This window comes from Pan troglodytes, chromosome 2, assembly GCF_028858775.2.
Source record: "Pan troglodytes isolate AG18354 chromosome 2, NHGRI_mPanTro3-v2.0_pri, whole genome shotgun sequence".
Lineage (NCBI taxonomy): Eukaryota > Metazoa > Chordata > Mammalia > Primates > Hominidae > Pan > Pan troglodytes.
In genome coordinates this window covers 149,793,919-149,815,491 of record NC_086015.1, presented here as the reverse complement: position 1 = coordinate 149,815,491, position 21,573 = coordinate 149,793,919, and the positions used below count along the sequence as shown (strand labels likewise).

Genomic DNA, 21,573 nt, shown 5'->3' with positions numbered 1-21,573 from the left:
ATCAAAACTTCCTGATTAAAAAAGAGGAAATGGGAATCTAGAATCCCACCTGCTCAGCCTCACCGAAGCCCCCAATCTTGTACTGACCCTCATACACACAGCTGTCCAAGAGACCTCTTCTTGAGACCTGAGGTTTTCTCAAGACACATTTTAAAATTCATTGATCTGGTTTGTTACTTTATCACCTTTCTTTCCTTTTCTAACTTGGGTTATTTTATGGCTCATAATCACCTTCAACTGAAAAACAATCAACAAACATGGCTGGAACCAAATTTTGTAGAAAACATACACAGCATTTGTGAAATTAAGAGAAAATTACTCACCATATCAATTCGCTGTAATTAAATCTGTGTGTGTGTCTGTGTGTGTGTGTGTGTGTGTGTGTGCACACAATCCCTTATTGTAGCATCTGATGCAAAATATGTGAAGCGTATGTGAATTTTCTTCCTTCCGTTTTCCTTCTTCAAGTATTCCCTTTCTCACATGAAACAAGGGATGTAGAGATACACCCTAGGCTTATTTTTTAAGAAAAAAATATTATTTAAAGTCATTATTCTCTAATAAGAATTATTTTGTTGTGTTTCCCAAACCATGGGTATACATATTCTAAACAAGGGCTGTAGAAAATGGAATGAATTTGAAGGAATTTCCCAATAATGGCTTTTAGGACCTGCTACACTTTGATGGGACTGGTTTCCCACTTCTGAATTCTATCAGTGTGACCCTGGTGATGTAATAAATTTTAAAATCACAGTAGCTCCATTTTACTGGTTAGAGGGGGCATTTTAAGCAAAAGACATCACTCATGGAGTCATGCTAGGTTCCTAATTCTGAATTTTTGCTCACATATGAGGCGTGGCTTTGTAGGTTGTGCAGTATACAACGTCATATTATCTATGAGAAGGCCACTCAATTGCACACAGGGCAAAAATCATTGATTCCAGTGATTTTTATGACAGACAAAAGTAACATCTCAGTTCTAACAAAACCAGAAAAGGGTCTCAATGTAGGGATTCCATGATAGATCTTTATTTTAGCCCCAGACACCCACTCTCTGTCCATCTCCACCCATCCCCACCCTGCTCTCTGCCCAGGGAAGTTGACTTCTTTCTCCTACAAAACAAAATTTCCATGTCCTCTGTCTTCTTGTTGGCATTTAGTCAGTGAAGAGCCGGGAGATTGGGAAGGTGGGAAGAGAGTGAGGTCAGAGTAGCTATTTCCCTGTCTCAATCCCTCTCAAGACAGCCAACCTCCATGACTCTATTCTTCTGGATTCTTGTTTTAATTCATATATTTCTCTTTAGGACTGACTAATAGACTAAGGGGTATTTGTCTTCTGTCCCACACTCACAGATTTATAAATAATGCCTTTGCAAATGAGCATTCTGGATCTTCTTCCGTTTTGAAGGTGTCATCGAGTTTCTATTGGTACCCTGACTGTAGGAGGTCCCTTCCTCATGCACACTCAGGCATTGCATGACTAGCCCTTCCTTGTGCTCATGCTCCACATTCAGAATCTCAGTTCCACTGATATATGCCTCTGCATCTCTCTAATAGGAAAAAGGAAGCAAGGGGGCAATCTGAAAAGAAGTATAGAGGCCGGGCGTGGTGGCTCACGCCTATAATCTCAGCACTTTGGGAAGCCGAGGCGGTCGGATCACGAGGTAAGGAGATCAAGACCACCCTGGTTAACGCAGTGAAACCCCGTCTCTACTAAAAAAAGTACAAAAAATTAGCCGGGCGTGGGGGGCGGGCGCCTGTAGTCCCAGCTACTCCGGAGGCTGAGGCAGGAGAATGGCGGGAACCCGGGAGGGGGAGCTTGCAGTGAGCCGAGATGGCGCCACTGCACTCCAGCCTGGGCGACAAAGCGAGACTACGTTTTAAAATAAATAAATAAATAAATAAATGTATAGTAGAAAATCTAGCAGATACGCTTATGTTCATCTTCAATTAGGAGAGAAATAAAAATTCCTAGACACTCCCTTTTTCTGTGAGAAATGCCACTACAGATCGCAGAACAACAAATATTTTGATTTTTTTAACAAAGTGTCACTCGTTGTGTTTTTCCCACTTTGCATTTATTAATGCTTTATTGTTTTTAAACTACTTCCATGTTCATTCTTTCATTTAATTAACCTAAAAGTATATGCTTTCAAAAAGTTAAAGTTGCCTATCTGTGATTACACAACTAATAAATGATAATTGCAAAAAAAAAAAGAAATATTTTGATTTTAAATTTGTTTAAAGTTCCTAGTGCTCAAAACATGATATCAAACCATATAAAAGTTTTAAAATATGAGTTTTATATTCCATTCTCCAAACTCTGGTTCCATTGTATTTTTTAACAATTTACTCATTTTTCTTGGGATAGATGTCAGAAAATAATCTTAAAATACTCTAAAAATATTCAACTCTCTAAATATTATAAATACATAGAAACACTTATAAGATTAACCTAACATAATGCTTCAAATTCCTGATTTATCAATTTAACAGTATCTATTTATTCTCAATATAGATTAGCTACCTAAGAAAATCACGCTTTCTTTCTCCATATATATAAATGTGTGTGTGTGTGTGTGTGTACACATACACAACTGCTGTTATGTTTTCAAGGTTTATATAATTTATCTTCTATTATTTATGTATAACCAAGACCTTTGGGTTTTATTCATAGGTGGATTACAAAAAGTGAAGACCAATAATAGTATTTATAATATAATGGCATGCAATACTTCAGAACAAAGTTGCATGAAAGAAAAAAGTACAAGTAACCTTAAGCTACTAAATATGAGCCACTAAAGGGAAAATATTCTCAGCATTAAGGTCAAATTAATTCTGTTTTCAGATAATCAATTGCTCAAAATCATGAGTGTGCTTGTTTCTCCACCTTGAACTGCAAATCTAGTTATATATAATTTTAAATGGAAGATAATTAAAAATAATCATATAGTCATCAATATACACAAATATAGCATTATTTATGTTAAACTTTCAATGAATTTATTAATCCTAGGAAAAACTGATAATGAGAATGAAATCACGGCTTCAGAAGGGTAACCTTGGTAACAGTTTGGCTTGGTTTCCATGGTTACAAAGAGTACACTGAGAGACTCAAAGAATCACAATTTCCTTTGATTGGTAGATTCTCAAAAATGATGATTTGGAAAGTGACAGAGGATTAAAAAAGAAAATATATTTTTCTCATGAGGAATGAGACATTGGAAGTAATAATAGCATATTGATGGTTGGACACATGACAGACCTTTGAAAATTAATGAAACTTTTGCTTCTTCATTAAAATATTGGATAGAATATCTCCATTTTTAACAGTATGAATCTGCAAACAAAAATTCCTGCTCCTGATTAACTAGCTAAAGTATATTAGACTGTTTATAATCTACTTTAAATATTAGCTTAAAAATCTATTACTTAACTTACCTTGTGAATGAACCCAGACTAAAACACGTATTTTTTTAAATCTCTGTATTATTTTATGGAGTTTAATAGACAAAAAACTATGTTGTAATAGAAAGCATAGTAAGAAGAGCATTTAGAAAACTAGAGTTGGGTGTATCTCTGTAGCTAGTTGCATAATTTAGGTACATCATTTTAGTTGCAAATTGCTTTTCTTCTCACCAAGTAACTAGCAGTACGTACTATCAAAAATAACACAAAAACTGAAAAACTACCTAAGCTACTGATTAGGAAACACTATTCTGCATGATTTTAATAATGTCCTGCATGCCTTGAATCCCATGATTTTAAAACATTTTCTTTCAACTTGAAACATAAACTTGAAGAGATGCGTAGACAGTCCAGGTAAAAATTGTGGACAAAGCTCTATATACTTTAGTCCCCCAAGCCTCAGAAGACTCAGGAAAAATATTCAACAATCTTCAGGGCTTTTTCTCAGAAGGAAGAATGTTCAAAAGAAAAAGAAGAAGAAGAAGAAGGATTGAACAATCTTTCCCAGAGTTAACTTGGAAAAGCAAAGCAATTGAAGACTAAGCATTAAAAAAAAAAAATGCAAATCCTCTGAGAGAGGGGAAGAAGGTGAGATGAGTGCACTAAAGGCCATTGATTTAGCTGGGATTGTAACACCAACCTCAGTCCCCTCTACTATGCGGTGCCTTAAACCCTCAAATTCTAACCTCATAGTCAATAGATCAGTCATTCTTGAAATTTTGTGATCAAAAGCAGCAGTTTCTACTTGTGTTTCATTCCAGTGTGAGGAGAGAGTGTGGAAATGGCTACTGGAAGAAGTGATGAGAGAATTACCTAGGCTAACCACCTCAGGAGCAAGGTGGGCTCTAGGGTCCACTTTATTTTGAATGCAAGAGCACCCACCACAGAACAGAAGCAGCTGCACAGCCAACTTAGTATATTGAAACTTTATACAATATATTTCACAAAAAAAATGGAAAAAGGAGCACAGAAAACACATCCTTTATATAAAATATCACAGAACCTAGGTTGAATTCTCCTCTTGAAACTTCGTGGTCTTAGGCTACATAAAAGTAATGCAATGTGAAATAACAGTGTTAAACTGAAGCTCTGTGAATTTTAAATTAGGTTGAAAAATTTACCCACACTGCATCATAACAATTAGAAGACCATGATATAGAAAAAAGAAAGCAGCATGTCAATACTGCAAATATACCATTATAAAAGGAAGGAATAAAAAAGAAAGAAAGAAACAGATAAAAGAAAGAGAGGAAGGAAAGAGGAAGATGAATGACCAAGGAGATAGGAAGGAATAATGGACTACAAAAATGAAATAAAAAATCAACTCTAGAAGAAAAATATTACCTAATAAAATAAAGAAAAATACTGCACTGTTTCTTGGCAAAGAACTTACAGAAAACACATTCAAGGTATCAGTATACTAAGTTTACAATAATAAAATAGCAGATTAAAGTGAAAATACAGAGCTAAGAGCAAAACTGAAGGGGAAATAATAGTATTAAAGAACTAAAAAATAATTGGAAAATAACAGGTAAAGTAAGTAACCTAGATAATATTAAATAACATAAGTAGAACAGATAACACAGCCTTGCGGCCATAAAGTGAATGCAGAGAAACAAGACCAAGTGATTAAAGTAACTAGAAAAAAACAAAACAAAACAAAACAAAACTATAGACACAGAGCAGGGAATAAAAGTAAAACCTAAAATCCAGAATAACCTTGTATGCTAAGTAGAAAACACAATCAATGGGACAAAAAAATTTCTTAAGAAAAAAATCTAACATATAGTAGTCCACCTCTTGAGATTCAAGGGTAAAGATAGACTTCTTCAGTCATGTAAGCAGTAAAAGCAAGACATTTATGAGGTGGAGAATGCATATTGTCTTCAGACATCCACATAAATATTCAGAGACTATAGAACAGTCTACAGTGTAACAGGACATGAAATGTAAACAAAGAATGCTATACTCAACCAATCTGCCAAGCAAGTATAAAGGCAACAGAAATTTTCAGATACACCTGAATTAAGAAAATATGAACCCATGAACCCTTCATGAAAACACAGCATCATGACAAATATAACCACCAATGATATGGTAATGTTGTGCTTAAAAGGCTAATGATAAACTCTAAAAATTCTATATGTAAGACTTAGACTTAAATGTTGTTAAGAAATATGATTGTGGAAAACAACTTTTGACTTTATTATATATGCATGATCAGTTTGTAAGGTTGAGGCTCTAAAAGAATACAAATAAAACCTTTAGCTTCCAAGCCAAGAAAGAAAACGAAAATAAGGAGGAAGAATTAATAAAATTTTATCAATTCAAAAGGAGACAATGTGACTTTTTTAAATGAATCAGGAAAATAATATGCAACATATAAAATAAGATGGTAGAAATAAGCCCAAATAAATCAGAAATTGAAATAAATATAAAAGTAATATACATATTATATACTTATCTACTGGAATATGTATATTACCAGATTGGATGTTTTTTTAAAGATCAGCTATATTTATTTTACATTTAAAATTTTGGGGGGCATATGATCTAGAAATTGAGTTAATCACAAACCTGTTTAATTCAACATTATCAAAACCATCTCTTATTTAGGTATTGCTTTACACTAATGTACTTGATGCATGTATTGGTGTGTATCTTGAAATAGCTTTAAGATTGTTTTATGTTGTGTGTTTCAACTATTTTCTTGTCATCTGGAGAATTAACTGTAGGGAACGGGGCAGAAATGAGAAGTTTGTTTATGAGATGACTGCAATAACACAGGCAACAAAATATTATGACTGGACTAAGATGGAAGTCGTAGAGTGCTGAGAACTGGTTGGAGTCTTTATGTATTTTGAAGGAAGAGCCAAGGGATTCTGTATGTAAAATATACGGTATATGATTTTTTTTCTATGAACTCTGCAGAGAAGTAAAAATATAAGGTATGAGATAAAGAGGGGAGTCACTAATGGCCACAAGATTTGGCCTAACTGGAGAGATACAGTTGGCATGGACTGGGTGGGTAAAGCAGATTAGGAGTTCAGTTTTCATCCTGTTGAGTTTGAAGTGTTATTATACAAGTAAAGAATGCAAAACAGAAGCCTGAGCTAGAGATATAAATTGGAACAGTCAACATGTATAGTTTATTTAAAGCCACGAGACTAGACCAGATAACCCAGGAAGTGAATATATAAATAAAGGGATTAAGGAAGAAGACTGAGGCACTACAAAATAGATGTCTGAAAGAAGAGGCGTTGCCAGCAAAACAGACTGAGAAAGAATGATCAGTAAAACCAACAAAATATGGCATACTAAAAGCCTATTGAGGAAAGTGTGTCAAGAAGGAGGTTGTGATCAACTGTGTCAGGTGTTGTCAGTAGGTCAAACAAGAGGAGACACAAAAATTAATCATTGGACTCAAGGACAGGGAGATTATTATTAACTTTAACAAATGCAATTTGTGGAATAGTGAAGGCAGAAGCTTGAGTGGAGTGGGTTGAGGGAGCATGGGAGGAAAGAAATCAGGGGCTGCAAGTACAAAACTCTTCTGAAGAGTTTTGCTGCAAAGTGGAGCAAAGAAAGGGACAGCAACAAGTAGGGGGAGTCAGTCAAGAAAAAACATATTTAAGAAGGGAGAGAGGTGGATATGGCTAATGGGTACAAAAAATAGAAAAAAATGAGTAGTACCTGCTAATTTGATAGCACAGCAGGGTGACTATAATCAATAATAAGGTAATTGTACATTTTAAAATAACTTAAAGAGTGTAATTGGATTGTAACTCAAAGGATAAATGCCTCAGGGAATAGACACCCCATTCTCCATGATGTGATTATTTCACATTTCATGCCTGTATCCAAACATCTCATGTACCCGATAAATATGTACACCTACTATGGACATGATCATGTGGAAAGTGAAAACTTGATGAAGTAAGAGAGAAGAGAGAACTGCTGGTGCACTGTCCTTGAGTGTAAAGGAGAGAATGAGACCTAGCGCACACGTGGAGGGAGGAGGCTGCTGTATCATCCTGGGAAACACGGGGGAAAGCGGATTACATGTGGGTGGACTTGGACACTGGTGGGGAGATATGGTGGGGGGAGTTTTTTAAAGTCATCTTCTGATAGCTTCCATTTCTCAATGTATGTAAAGTCACCAGTTGAGAACAAGCGTAGGATAGGAGGTTTTGGGTTCTTGTGAAAGAAGTTTGAAATAGTCATCTAGGAGACTGGGTGACATGGACATCTTGAGTATTGAGGGCCCACTTGATTTTCAGGTTTACAAATATGGAAGTGAGACCAATAAGTATTCTTTTGCTTGCTTTATATGTGTTTAGGCACAAGATTGGAAAAGGAGAAAAGTCAGAATAAACCAGGATTTTTATTTTTTTCTTTGATCAAGTAAGTACTATCTAACAAGATATGCTTATATTCAGGAGTGAAATTATAAAAATTCTTTCTGGAATTTAGGCTGGGTGACAAAGAGGATGAGGACATCAAGGAGGCAAAAGATAAGTGAGATCAAAGACCTTGGTGCATCAAAAGCTTATTTCAGTGGGAGTACCAGAGGGAGTGGGCCAGAAGTAGAGGAAGAAAATAGGGCAATAGGATACATGAATTTGATATTATGCTAGGACTGCATTTACAAGTCACAACAAATCTAAGTTATAGCTATAAAATTATGTTTGTTTAAAACAGGCGGAGGTAGAAGAAGAGACAAGATCATTGGAGAAAAGTAAGAGGACATGAAAATGTTGGAATCATTTGTATGTACATGGAGTTTTCTAACAATTAAGATAAGGGTGATACAGGCCTACCTTAGAGGTATCACTGGTTCAGCTCTAGACCACTGCAATAAAGCAAATCACACAAATAATGTTGGTTTCTCAATGCATATAAAAGTCATGTTTACACTATAGTCTATAAAGTATGTAATAGCATTATGTCTAGAAAACAATGTACATAACTTAAAAATATTTTATTGCTAAATAATACCAACAATCATCTGAGCATTTGGCCAGTCAAAACCTTTTTGCTGGTGGAGGTTCTTGCCTTGATGTTGATGGCTGCTAACTGGTCAGGGTGCTGTTTGCTGAAAGTTGGGGTGACTGTAGCAATTTCTTAAAATAATGCAACAATAAATGTTGCCACATCAATTGACTCTTCCTTTTTCAAAAGAGTTATCTGTAGCATGCAATATTGTTTGATAGCATTTTACCCATGGTAGAATTTTCAAAAGTGAAGTCAATCTTCTCAATCCCAGCTGCTTTATCAACCAACTTTTATGTAACATTCTAAATGTTTATGTCTTTTCAACAATGTTCACAGCATCTTCACCAGGAGTAAATTGCATCTCAAAAAACCTCTTCCTTTGCTTATCCATAAGAAGCAACTCCTCATTCATCAGATTTTATTGTGAGATTGGAGCAATTCAGTCCCATCTTCAGTCTTCACTTCTAATTCTAGTTCTCTTGTTATTTCCACCACAAGAGAATTGGTAATCACTTCCTCCACCAAAGTTTTGAACCCCTCCAAGTTATCCCTGAGAGTTCTTTATTTCAACTGCTAATGTTGATATTTTGACCTTCTCCCATAAATCATGCTCTCAACAGCATCTATTATAGAATAGTGAACCTTTTCCAAAAGGCTTTCAATTTACTTTGCCCAGATCAGAAGCTAAGAATTGACTTCTCCTCTTTAGGTATGAAATTTCTATCTAGTATCTTCTTCCAGTCAAAAGCTGTTTCATATACAATGAAAATCTATTTTTTGATGTAGCCACCTTCATCTATTATTTTATCTACATCTTTGGGAAAACTTGCTGCAGCTTCTACAGCAGCACTTGTTGCTTCACCTTGCACTCTTATGTTATGGAGATGGCTATTTTCATTAAACTATGGAGATGGCTATTTTCATTAAACATCATCAACCAACTTCTGCTAGCTTCAAACTTTTTATTTACAGCTTCCTTATCTCTCACCCTTTGCAGGATTGAAGAGTTAGGACCTTGTACTGGATTAGGCTTGGATTTAAAGAAATATTGTGGCTGATTTGATCTATTCAGACCACTAAAACTTTCTCCATATCAGCAATAATGCTGTTTCACTTAATTTTCTTCAAGAATTTTTCTTGGCATTCACAACTTGGCTAACCGGTGCTAGCATTCGACCTATCATGGCTTTTGACATGCCTTGTTCAGTATACTTAATCATCTCTGAGTTTGATTGAACGTGAGAGACATGTGACTCTTACTTTCACTTGAACACTTAGAGGTCATTATAGAGTTATTAATTGGCCTGTTTTCAGCTTGTGTCCCCGAGAATAGGAAGGCCTGAGGATGCGGAGAGAGATGGGAGAACATTCAGTCGGTGGAGCAGTCAGAATACACACATTTATTGTTTGCCATTTTATAAGTTGATGGTTCGTGTGTTTCAACAAAAACAATTACAATAGTCACATCAATGATCACTGATCACATATTGTCAAAAAAGATACCATAGTAATGAAAATGTTTGCAACATTGCAATGTTGCCAAAATTTCCAAAAAGGGATACGAAGTGAACACATGCTATTAGAAAAATGGCACTGATGAGCTTGCTCCAGATGCAGGGTTACAAACCTTTAATTTGTGAAAAACAAAAAACAAAAACAAACAAAAAACCACTGTATCTACAAACAACAGTAAAACAAGGTATTCTTGTGTTGCAAATGGTGACAGAAAGCCAGGATCTCAAATCATTAAGAAGTAAAAAGGAATGTCAGATACCAGCAACAGAATGAACTTTGTTGTATTCTTACTTTTTTACTAAACACTTTTGTCAATATCTACTTAGGTAATTGTATGCACATCTACTTCATTATTTCTAATATTTGTATGCTATTCTACAGTGGGCCTCCATCACATTTTACTTTTATCAATTTTTTTTTGTTATGAACACCTGAGTTGCCTACAACTTCTCATTATCTCTAGCTATCATGAGTGTCCTCTATGAGCCCATGGAAGAATTTCACTGAGGTATGTACCCTCTGTATACACACAAATACTGCCAGATTACACTCCAAAGTGGGAACACCAATCTACAAACCACACCAGTTAAGAATTGGAATATTCCAGGAACTAAGAATGTAATTGTAGGTCCCTACCCTGTTCATATATCATTCTCTCCCCACTAAGGTAACTAAATATCAGTCTGATATTTGTATTAGTCATATGCCTGTTTTATTTTTTAAAGTATAGTTTTAGTATACAGGCATGCCATTGATTTAGGCCATTTCAAGTTATATAAAAATTTAATCATACTTATAAGCAGTTTTCTGTGAATTGCTTTTTACACTTGACACCATGACTATAATATCCATGTTATATGCACGTAGCATAGTTGCATATAGGTATGCAACTATCTCATGTTTGGTAAATGGACATTTTGGTTGTTTTCTATTTGAGGTAATAATGACCAATACTTCGGCACACGACTCGGCCCTCGGGGAACTCTTTTTCTACATCTCTCCTACTCTTAAACTCCTCAACTCACAGAGAGTTGGAGAGCTGGCACCATGAGCTTCCAGTTCCTACGGGATCGCCACAACGGGAGCAGCAATGGGAATCCGCGAGTCCCCCACCTCTCCTCCGCCGGGCAGCACCTCTACAGCCCCGCGCCACCCCTCTCCCACACTGGAGTCGCCGAGTATCAGCCGCCACCCTACTTTCCCCCTCCCTACCAGCAGCTGGCCTACTCCCAGTCGGCCGACCCCTACTCGCATCTGGGGGAAGCGTACGCCGCCGCCATCAACCCCCTGCACCAGCCGGCGCCCACAGGCAGCCAGCAGCAGGCCTGGCCCGGCCGCCAGAGCCAGGAGGGAGCGGGGCTGCCCTCGCACCACGGGCGCCCGGCCGGCCTGCTGCCCCACCTCTCCGGGCTGGAGGCGGGCGCGGTGAGCGCCGGCAGGGATGCCCACCGCCGCTCCGACCTGCTGCTGCCACACGCACACGCCCTGGATGCCGCGGGCCTGGCCGAGAACCTGGGGCTCCACGACATGCCTCACTAGATGGACGAGGTGCAGAATGTCGACGACCAGCACCTGTTGCTGCACGATCAGACAGTCATTCGCAAAGGTCCCATTTCCATGACCAAGAACTCTCTGAACCTCCCCTGTCAGAAGGAGCTGGTGGGGGCCGTAATGAACCCCACTGAGGTCTTCCGCTCAGTCCCTGGAAGATTGTCGCTCCTCAGCTCTACGTCTAAATACAAAGTGACAGTGGCTGAAGTACAGAGGCGACTGTCCCCACCTGAATGCTTAAATGCCTCGTTACTGGGAGGTGTTCTGAGAAGAGCCAAATCGAAAAATGGAGGCCGGTCCTTGCGGGAGAAGTTGGACAAGGTTGGGTTGAATCTTCCGGCTGGGAGACGGAAAGCCGCTCATGTGACTCTCCTGACATCCTTAGTAGAAGGTGAAGCTGTTCATTTGGCTAGGGACTTTGCCTATATCTGTGAAGCCGAATTTCCTGGTAAACCAGTGGCAGAATACTTAACCAGACCTCATCTTGGAGGACGAAATGAGATGGCAGCTAGGAAGAACATGCTATTGGCGGCCCAGCAACTGTGTAAAGAATTCACAGAACTTCTCAGCCAAGACCGGACACCCCATGGGACCAGCAGGCTCGCCCCAGTCTTGGAGACGAACATACAGAACTGCTTGTCTCATTTCAGCCTGATTACCCACGGGTTTGGCAGCCAGGCCATCTGTGCCGCGGTGTCTGCCCTGCAGAACTACATCAAAGAAGCCCTGATTGTCATAGACAAATCCTACATGAACCCTGGAGACCAGAGTCCAGCTGATTCTAACAAAACCCTGGAGAAAATGGAGAAGCACAGGAAATAAAATTGGGACGAAGAAAGGTTCGGAGAGTAGGGAAGGAACAGGACTGCAAAAATCCTTCTCCACCGCACAGACTGGGAACCCCTCCTGGCCTGGGGGAAGAGTTTGTTACCTACCTTACTATTTAAAGGGCCTTCACTGGTTCTGCATCACCCGCCCCTGGATTCCTTAGTTGTTTCTCTAGCGCTGAGCTATCTCCTAACTTTGGACCTATTATCAGAAGGTGACAAGTACTGGCTCTTTATTCATTAAGCTTTTTTTTTTTTTGAACCCCATTCTTTCCTTCTCTGAAAGTGTTGCTACAAGTTTTAGAATCTTTTAAATACATTCCCTGGGCCAACAGACCCACACACTTAGCCACTGAAATGTCAAATTGATGTGCTCTAGATCAACAGATCAACAATACCTTTTTTTTCAGTGTTAAGGTAATGGCTGTTTTTTGTGTCCGCTAAATATTTACCTTGAAAAAAGAGAAGTGTGTATCTAGCTTCTTCGGAGATCAAGTCCTCTGGTAGGAGGCAAAGGTTCTATCTGCTTAGCAACTAGTTAATAAGTGGTATCTGACACACTCTAAACCCCGTGTTCAAAGGGGGCCTTCTGGTTTTAGGAAACTTGTAGAAACGAAGCCTGCTGATTGATTTTTTTCTCCTTTTTTTTTTTTTAACTTTGAAAGTTAACTCTTCAAATGGGAGACTCTTTGAAATGACATGTTCCTTTAAGGTACTGAAGCTTTATTTGCATATTTATTTCAGATGTTTCGAGTAAACTTGAAAAGGGTAGGCACGAAGCAATTTGTTGCTGCTTATCACCCCCAAGTCCCCGTGGAGGTTCTGTATTTTAAGAAACAGTGCGTTGAGTGTACAGATTTTATTTATGCGTAATTTAATGGGGTCTGTAAATACTGGTGCACTTCTTACGACTTTTTTGAGACATGGGATCCAATTTTAATATTAACTTTTAATCGTGATGGGGTAATCTATAACACATCATAAGGTTTTATTCATATATATACAGGGTATTAAGAATTAAGAGGATGCTGGGCTCTGTTCTTGGCTTGGAAGATTCTATTTAATTGAAACTCTCTGTTCAGAAAGCAATAACTTTGTCTCGTTCCTGTTGGGCTGAACCCTAAGGTGAGTGTGCAGTACAGTGTGTGTGGGTGAAATGGAGATTTGGAATTGAACTCTCTGCCAGTAAATGTTCCCCAAATAATTGTGTGTATGATACGTGTATAATAAAAGTATTCTTGTTAGAATCTGAAAAAAAAAAATAATAATGACCAATACTTCTATAAATAATTTTATGTAGTGTTCATGGTAAAACTATGCAAGTTTTTAAGCCTATACACGTAGAAGTGGAATTGCTATGACACAGAGTATGTATCTCTTCAGATATACTAAATATTGCCAAACTATTGTAGAAATACACTCAGTTGCCAGGAGTATATAAGAGCTGATATTGCTTTATGTTCTTCTAACACTTTGTATTGTCTGTCCTCTTAATTTTTGCCTCTCCAGTAAGTATTTAATAGTATCTTATTTAATTTATCTCTACTATTGAATTGGGCAGTGTACAGACAAATTTGTATAATATTTCATATGCATAGAAATTATAATATATATATATATTCCATATATAATTATAAGCACATTTTTGACCCAAAATAGATATACAATAATTAATTATTTTGGGGGAAAAGAACTGGTGGCAGGGGGAGAGATAATATTTTTAATTTTTATTTCTCATTTTACAGTATAATTAAAGTTAGTTTTTCATATCAATGTGTTACTTTTATTTTTAAAATATAAATTAAAAATTGAAGTTCAAAATTATTTTCAAACACTTATATTTAAACAAACTCATAAGGTTACTAAACAACATGTAATCTGTCACCAGCCAAGTCTTTTGCTGCTGGATCAATACACCAGGATTTTCGTGTTCAATACAGTAGCCAATAGTCACATGTGGCTACTGAACACTTCAAATGTGCTGATGGCCACATGATGAAATAAAAGTATTTTTTAAATAGTTGGTTAAATAAAATATATTATTTAAATTAATTTAACCTATTTCTTTTTATTTTCAATGTGATTTCTAGAAAATATTAAATTGCCTACATTGCTTACAGTATATTTCTACTGACAGCAATTCACTGGAATCTATTTAGTAAATTGAGAAAGGCATCATGAAAGCAGTTAAAAAAAACTATACAAGAATGTACTTCACTTGAAACAAAACAGAATTTGAACAGTGTTCACAGAAAGTGAAATAGGAATTTATGAATTATTTTACAAATAAGGTAGGCAACAGTAATTTAGTTGAGTATTTAATATATTTTTAATTGATTTACATGCATCTTTTTACATGCATCTTTTTAAGAATTTGCTTAATTTGTACAATAAACCCACTGCAGTTTCATGTCTATATTTATTATCGATGCCATTCATTCAGCCTGGAGTGCTCGTGTTTTATTACTCTACTTGGCACAATACTCGTACTATTCAGAATCGAGGTAAGATATCTTGTCCCGTAAGAAGTCTTGAAAGCCCCAATACCAGAGAGAGTGTTATCCTCTTCTTTATATCATACATAATTTAATTATAGGACTTTTTACATGTTCTGCTTTGTATCATAATTTGTTTGTATAGCTGCTTCTCACTGGACTACTCATTGCATTTTTTATTTGATCTTCTTAGCCTCAAAACATAGTACAGTAGGTGGTACTTCCAAAAGACTCAATAAATATTTTTGAATTGACATTTGATGGATACCTCTTAAGAGCTATGGGTCAAAGTGCCTGGTCAAAAATTTCATATAAATCATGTGTATAAATAAGGTAAGTAGGAATATGAATCTGAGGTAAGCTAAAAATCTCAAAGCCTAAATTTTTGCCATGTCCATTTGATCATTATTTAATTCTGCAAAGAATATCTTAATAACATGTTTTCCAAAATTTATAGCAGTCTATATTTTTAGTCATACCAAAAATGCAGTAGTGCATACATATAAAATATATATATATAAAATCATGACTATAATTTGAAGTCAGGAGCAAGACCATAGTTTTTATCTATTTTTCAAAGTTCAAGGTCAGGGCATGGTGACTCATGCTGTAATCCCAGCACATTGGGAGGCTGAGGCTGGAGGATTACTTGAGCCCAAGAGTTTGAGACCAGCCTGAGAAATATAGTGAAACCCCATCTCAAAAAAAAAAATTACCTGGGAGTGGTGGTGTGCACTCGCAGTTCCAGCTACTCAGAAGGCTGAGGTGGGAGAGTCACTCCAGGAAGGTGAGGTTGCAGTGAGTTTTGATCATACCACTGCACTCAAGCCTAAGTGACAGAGTGAGACCCTGTCTCAAAATATATATATATATATGAATATATGTATATAAAAAATATATATATATATATACACACACACATATATATACACACATATATATATATTTGTATCAGAATTGTTAAGGAGGAAGACTCAAGTCAGATGCTTAGAGTGACATTTATTCCATCATTCTTTCAATGAGCATTTCAGGAAAGCAGATAATGGGCCAAGACCTGCATTAGCAGCTTCTCTCCATTAGGCAATAACAAGGGGAAAAAAATTCACAAATAGCACAAACAGACCTTTTTCCACCAAACTTTAACCTTTCATTCAGGGAGGCAAGGTTCTACGTGGTATATAGGACACATCCCACACTTCTAGCCACTGCTTAGCAAAGCATGCTTTCAAATGCAGGAACATTTTCTCAGTGATTTAGCCTATAAATAACACCAGAAGTAAACACTAAACATACACTATTAAGCATAAATTAACTCTAATGTGTTTTGCCTATATATTTAATGTATATTTAACATAATAATTATCTCGATTTCTAGAAAACTTTGCTCTTGGGGGACCCAAGCTCAGAGAAGCTTATTTTCATTGCTGGAAATGCAAAGAAAATGTGCTGCAGAAACAATTTATACACCCTTGCTGGCACTGAATTGCAGCTGCACTGGCCGTGCATGATATGGCTGCTGTCAATGAAGGCAGTTGTATGCAGAGCACTGCTGGGCTGTCGGCTGCAGCTACCAAAGGGCATGTTGCAGTATATTGGTGATATCTGAAGATGCAGACAGATGTTGGGAAGACAAAGTGACCACATTGAGCAAAGCACAAGAACGAAGGCAAAGGTAAATATCATTTAAATAATGGTAGAAATAAAGAGGTTTTAAAAATAGTAAAGCAATTCTTGGTGGAAAGAATTGGGGTCTCTGAAAATTGTTAATGTCTTCTTAATTCTTCCCTCCATCTACTTAGTATAGCTCCAAATTCTTCTCTTCTCCCCTTCCTCCCTCCCTTCATCTCTCTCTCTCAGACACATACATAAACGTATACTCTGAACAATATCTAGATAAATAGTCGTTGCTATTTCATATCTCTGTAGAGGGCCATTTTCTGCTTGCAATTTCCATCTCGTTTTCTTGTAATATAGCCTAGAATGTTTACATGCAAGAACCTCTCAGAATACTTGCTGTTGTTTTTAGACTCTTTAGAGGAAAGTACCATTATGAACTATTAAAAGTTCATATTGTACATAACAAATCATGCAAATGCCAGAAGACAAAGACACGAGTCTTGCTCAAAGAAAATGTATAAGGCTGAACATTTAAAAAGAACTTCTATAGATGAAACTTTTGCTTCTACCTTGGGCTTTACAATCTACTGATAATGAAATACCATTTGTCCCATGTTGTGTCTGTGCACAGGACTCCAAATTAGTTTTTTTCCATGTCATCTTGGTACATGGAGACCTAGATATATCTGCTCCAGAATTATCTTTTTCTTCTTAGTTTCGGACAGATTCTACCATGTATCCAGGATTCTTTTTCTTTCATTCTAAAGAATGGATATTAGATCAATATAATTTTAGGTAGGCAGAAAAAGAGGGGATTAAAAAATTATCTCTTATTAGAAGCTAAGAAGGGTGATCCAGTTTATTATCCTCATTATGTAAGAAAGAATATCTTAATAGTTATTACTTTCCTGTTTTAAAGTAACAGATTAAGGAAAAATCTGACATGTATGTGTGAAATAATGAATTTCTCATGTGAATGATACATTATTCATACTAATTTCATTTGCTTTTAAGAGAGGATGAGTTATATCATTTTATTTTCTGGAGGTAGTAATTAACTTACAATTTAAAAAAATTAAAAAATTGCAATATTGCATGCTTGTATTATGATACTCCACTAAACTACATATTCCCCAGAGTGGAGTTCACATCATTAAACATCGGTATGCTCCACAATGTCATGTACATAGTAAAAAGTTAGTAAATGTTTGCTGAATGAATAAATGAATGAGGCACTCCATAAAAAGGGCAGGTTTAAATCAGATACTAAAAATTGCACATTGATAGGAGGTTTACAAAAGGTGAATAACTGGCTAATAGAAAAACACATTCCCAGAAAAGAAACAGCCAGTTTGCATTAAGAAACTGGGTGTTTCATATTTAAGATGGTAGTTTTAAATCACATGACTCTGGAAAAACTATTTATAATATTTATTCCCATATTTGTTTTATTTCTATTATTTTTTATTTACACATACAGTGTCTTGCTCCACGGTGAATTTTTTACTATGGAAAATTATAAATCCAGGGACAATAAGACTTAAGTGTAGAAATGCATGCCTTAGGTGCTGCACGGTTGAATTCTTATGTGGATTCATATTTTAGCAGATCATGCCAGCAGCATCACTGAATGAAAGGAGCTATTTATCACTAACGTATAAACCATTTACACACCATTCCCCACCTCTATGGTCACTTTTATAACCAATTATTCACAAAATGTGCTATTATTCTTATACGATGCAATATAAGAAAAGATTTTTTTTAAAAGTGTTTGTTACCCAGATTATAATGTAATCAAGACCTCTGAATGCTGCCTTCTTGTAAATGAAAGATCCCTAGTTAATCCTCTACTACACTGACCAACCCAGTATTGGAAAGGATATGTGGCAGTAGGAACTCTTATCCACTAATGTTTGGAATGTAAATTGGCACAAGTACTTTAAGATCAATTCAGTGCTAGCTGGTAAAAATGAAGATCTTCCTACCCCATAAACCAGAAATTTTATTTCTGAATATATGCCTTCAAAAGACTGCTACAAGTGTGCATAAGGAAAATTGCTTTACATAATAGAAACAATTTAAATGTCCATTAAAAGGGCAATGGCCACAAATTATGTTCATTATATTTATAAAATGAAATAACATATGCAGTGATTTAAAATAAATGTAATTTTATGTATTATCATGAATTTTTAAAAAATATAATCTTAAGAGAATAAAATTTGTTTTAGAATTATACCTAAAATAATATTTATATAACTCAAAAAACAAGTAATTATCTCTCACTCCATATATTTGCATATATATGTATGTATGTATATGTTTGTATATGTATGTATGTATGTATATAATTTTTAAGATACATACATTTTATAGTAAAGCCAGAGGAAGAATAACCATAAGTCCAGTAAAGTATTTCTGAAGCCAGTTCATCCCAGTCCTTGGTTTTGCCCCAGAACTGTAAGATTATGTCTTATTCCATTTTCCATTCTAGAGAATATTAGTCTTTGCTTTGATTTATAACAGGTGACATTTCTGTTCTGTCACTATATAGATTTAATTGACATTTCTCTCACCTTGTACTGAGAGAAAGCATTTTGATGCGTCTTTCAGACATTAAAATGTAAGTCAAATACTAGCCACTAAATAAAGAGTAAAGTTATGAACATCACTGTAATATTGAATGGACAACTCTTTAGAAACACCTGTGATATGTCCTGAAAATAGTCTATGGGCAGAAGGTAATTGTGCAGCAATTATGGTGCAGTTTGTTTCCATTTCCTTTTGGCTGGAACGGAAGAAAAGGGGGGATATATGAGGCTCCTCTTGTTTCAGGAGGGACAGGACCAGAAAGGCAGATCATCCTGAGTAAATGAGCAAGCCCATGCAGCAGAGCAGCAGACCAGTGGCTCAGGAGAGAGGGATGACGAATAGAGAGTTTCCTGGGAAGAGGCAAAGCCCATTCACCCTATGGTTTCTGATATTCATGTTCAAGTTTCCTGTTTCTTACAGCAATGCCCTCGATGTGATCTCAAACCTTGAGTACTGTGTTAGACATGCCCACCTTGGGTTGGAATCAAGTGAGGGGGCCATAAAAACTGCAGGCTGGTGGCAAAGTGAAACTGATGCTTCTTGAAAAGGTCAAGGGCTTCATGGCACAGAGCCAAGAGGATGGTGTGACCATCTTGAGTAATAAATGGTTGCCCTGGTTCTTCTGGGAAGGCAGCAGGTGTTAGGAGAAGAGCACTGAGTACTATGAAGGTGAAGTTGAATGGCAGCAGCAATAGCAACAGGAGAGAGGCCAGCTTGTGGAGCAGCATCTCCCAGCTGCGTGAACACACAGTGTTAGGACACTTGAAACATGTGAGAGTCCTATTAAACAGAGTTTGTGAGCCTCTCCTTGAGAAAAGCTGAGAAAAACAAAGGAATGAAGGAAAGGGAGATCTCAGGTTGGCAAACACTGAGCCTTTAAAAAGAAAAAAAATATTGGTATTGTCTTTGGCAAGACAGGGAGAGTGCATAAGGGAAGAAAAAGGCATTGACCATACCTCACCAGTAGCATTACCAGGTTCGATGATCTGAAAAGCCTCCACTGCAGATTAAATATTAAAAGATCCCATCAGTCAGTCATATGCCCATGTCATCATAAGCCCAAGTCATATATGGTTGTCCTTGGAGAGTTCACAAATATGTTTAATTCACTAAGATTTTTATTTTTATTCCAAAATTTGTGCTGTGTAGGGCAGTCAAAATTAACTGGTGAATTCTGACCCCATTTCAAAACATCTTGTTTGATAGCAGCATGATTTATATTCCTTTGGGTATATACCCAGTAATGGGATGGCTGGGTCAAATGGTATTTCTAGTTCTAGATCCCTGAGGAATTGCCACAGTGTCTTCCACAATGGTTGAACTAGTTTACAGTCCCACCAACAGTGTAAAAGTGTTCCTATTTCTCCACATCCTCTCCAGCACCTGTTGTTTCCTGACTTTTTAATGATCGCCATTCTAACTGGTGTGAGATGATATCTCATTGTGGTTTTGATTTGCATTTCTCTGATGACCAGTGATGATGAGCATTTTTTCATGTGTCTGTTGGCTGCGTAAATGTCTTCTTTTGAGAAGTGTCTGTTCATATCCTTTGCCCACTTTTTGATGGGGTTGTTTGTTTTTTTCTTGTAAATTTGTTTGAGTTCTTCGTAGATTCTGGACATTAGCCCTTTGTCAGATGAGTAGAGTGCAAAAATTTTCTCCCATTCTGTAGGTTGCCTGTTCACTCTGTTGGTAGTTTCTTTTGCTGAGCAAAGACACATGCACACGTATGTTTATTGTGCACTACTCACAATACAAAGACTTGGAACCAACCCAAATGTCCAACAATGATAGACTGGATTAAGAAAATGTGGCACATATACACCATGGAATACTATGCAGCCATAAAAAATGATGAGTTCATGTCCTTTGTAGGGACATGGATGAAGCTGGAAACCATCATTCTCAGCAAACTATCGCAAGGACAAAAAACCAAACATTGCATGTTCTCACTCACAGGTGGGAATTGAACAATGAGAACACATGGACACAGGAGGGGGAACATCACACACCGGGGCCTGTTGTGGGGTTGGGGGAGAGGGGAGGGATAGCATTAGGAGATATACCTAATGTAAATGATGAGTTAATAGGTGCAGCACACCAACATGGCAGATGTATACATATGTAACAAACCTACATGTTGTGCATATGTACCCTAGAACTTAGAGTATAATAAAAAAAATTTTTTTAATCTTATTTGATAGTGTTAATAACTTAATTTTTTGTATTAAAGTTTTTCTAAATGCTCATGACAAACATTAGAAAAAAACTTAGGAAACATACAGTTTAAGTTAAAAATATTAATCATATTCACACATCTTTTCTGCAAAACAACAACTTAAATAATGGTAGCTTTTTTCAACTCCAAACACTAAGAAAACTACAACAACAAAACCACTCCTCTTTGTCAAATAAGGAAAACTCAAACTTTTGGCAGTCTGCAAACTGTTAGGTTGACTTTATAATTTTTCATCACCAGGTATACCTCCTGAAGCCTCTTAACTATTTTT

At 36.7% G+C, this 21,573-nt stretch overlaps 1 protein-coding gene across 1 annotated transcript; it reads left to right on the top strand.

Annotated features, from left to right (window-relative positions):
• The first annotated feature begins 11,025 nt into the window (after nt 1-11,025).
• On the top strand, nt 11,026-12,692 carry LOC100609433 (transcription factor AP-2 gamma-like). Its single transcript, XM_054681376.1, is given in 1 exon segment — nt 11,026-12,692. A coding segment is annotated over 1 exon segment (1,326 nt). The 3' UTR covers nt 12,352-12,692.
• Nucleotides 12,693-21,573: the final 8,881 nt, after the last annotated feature.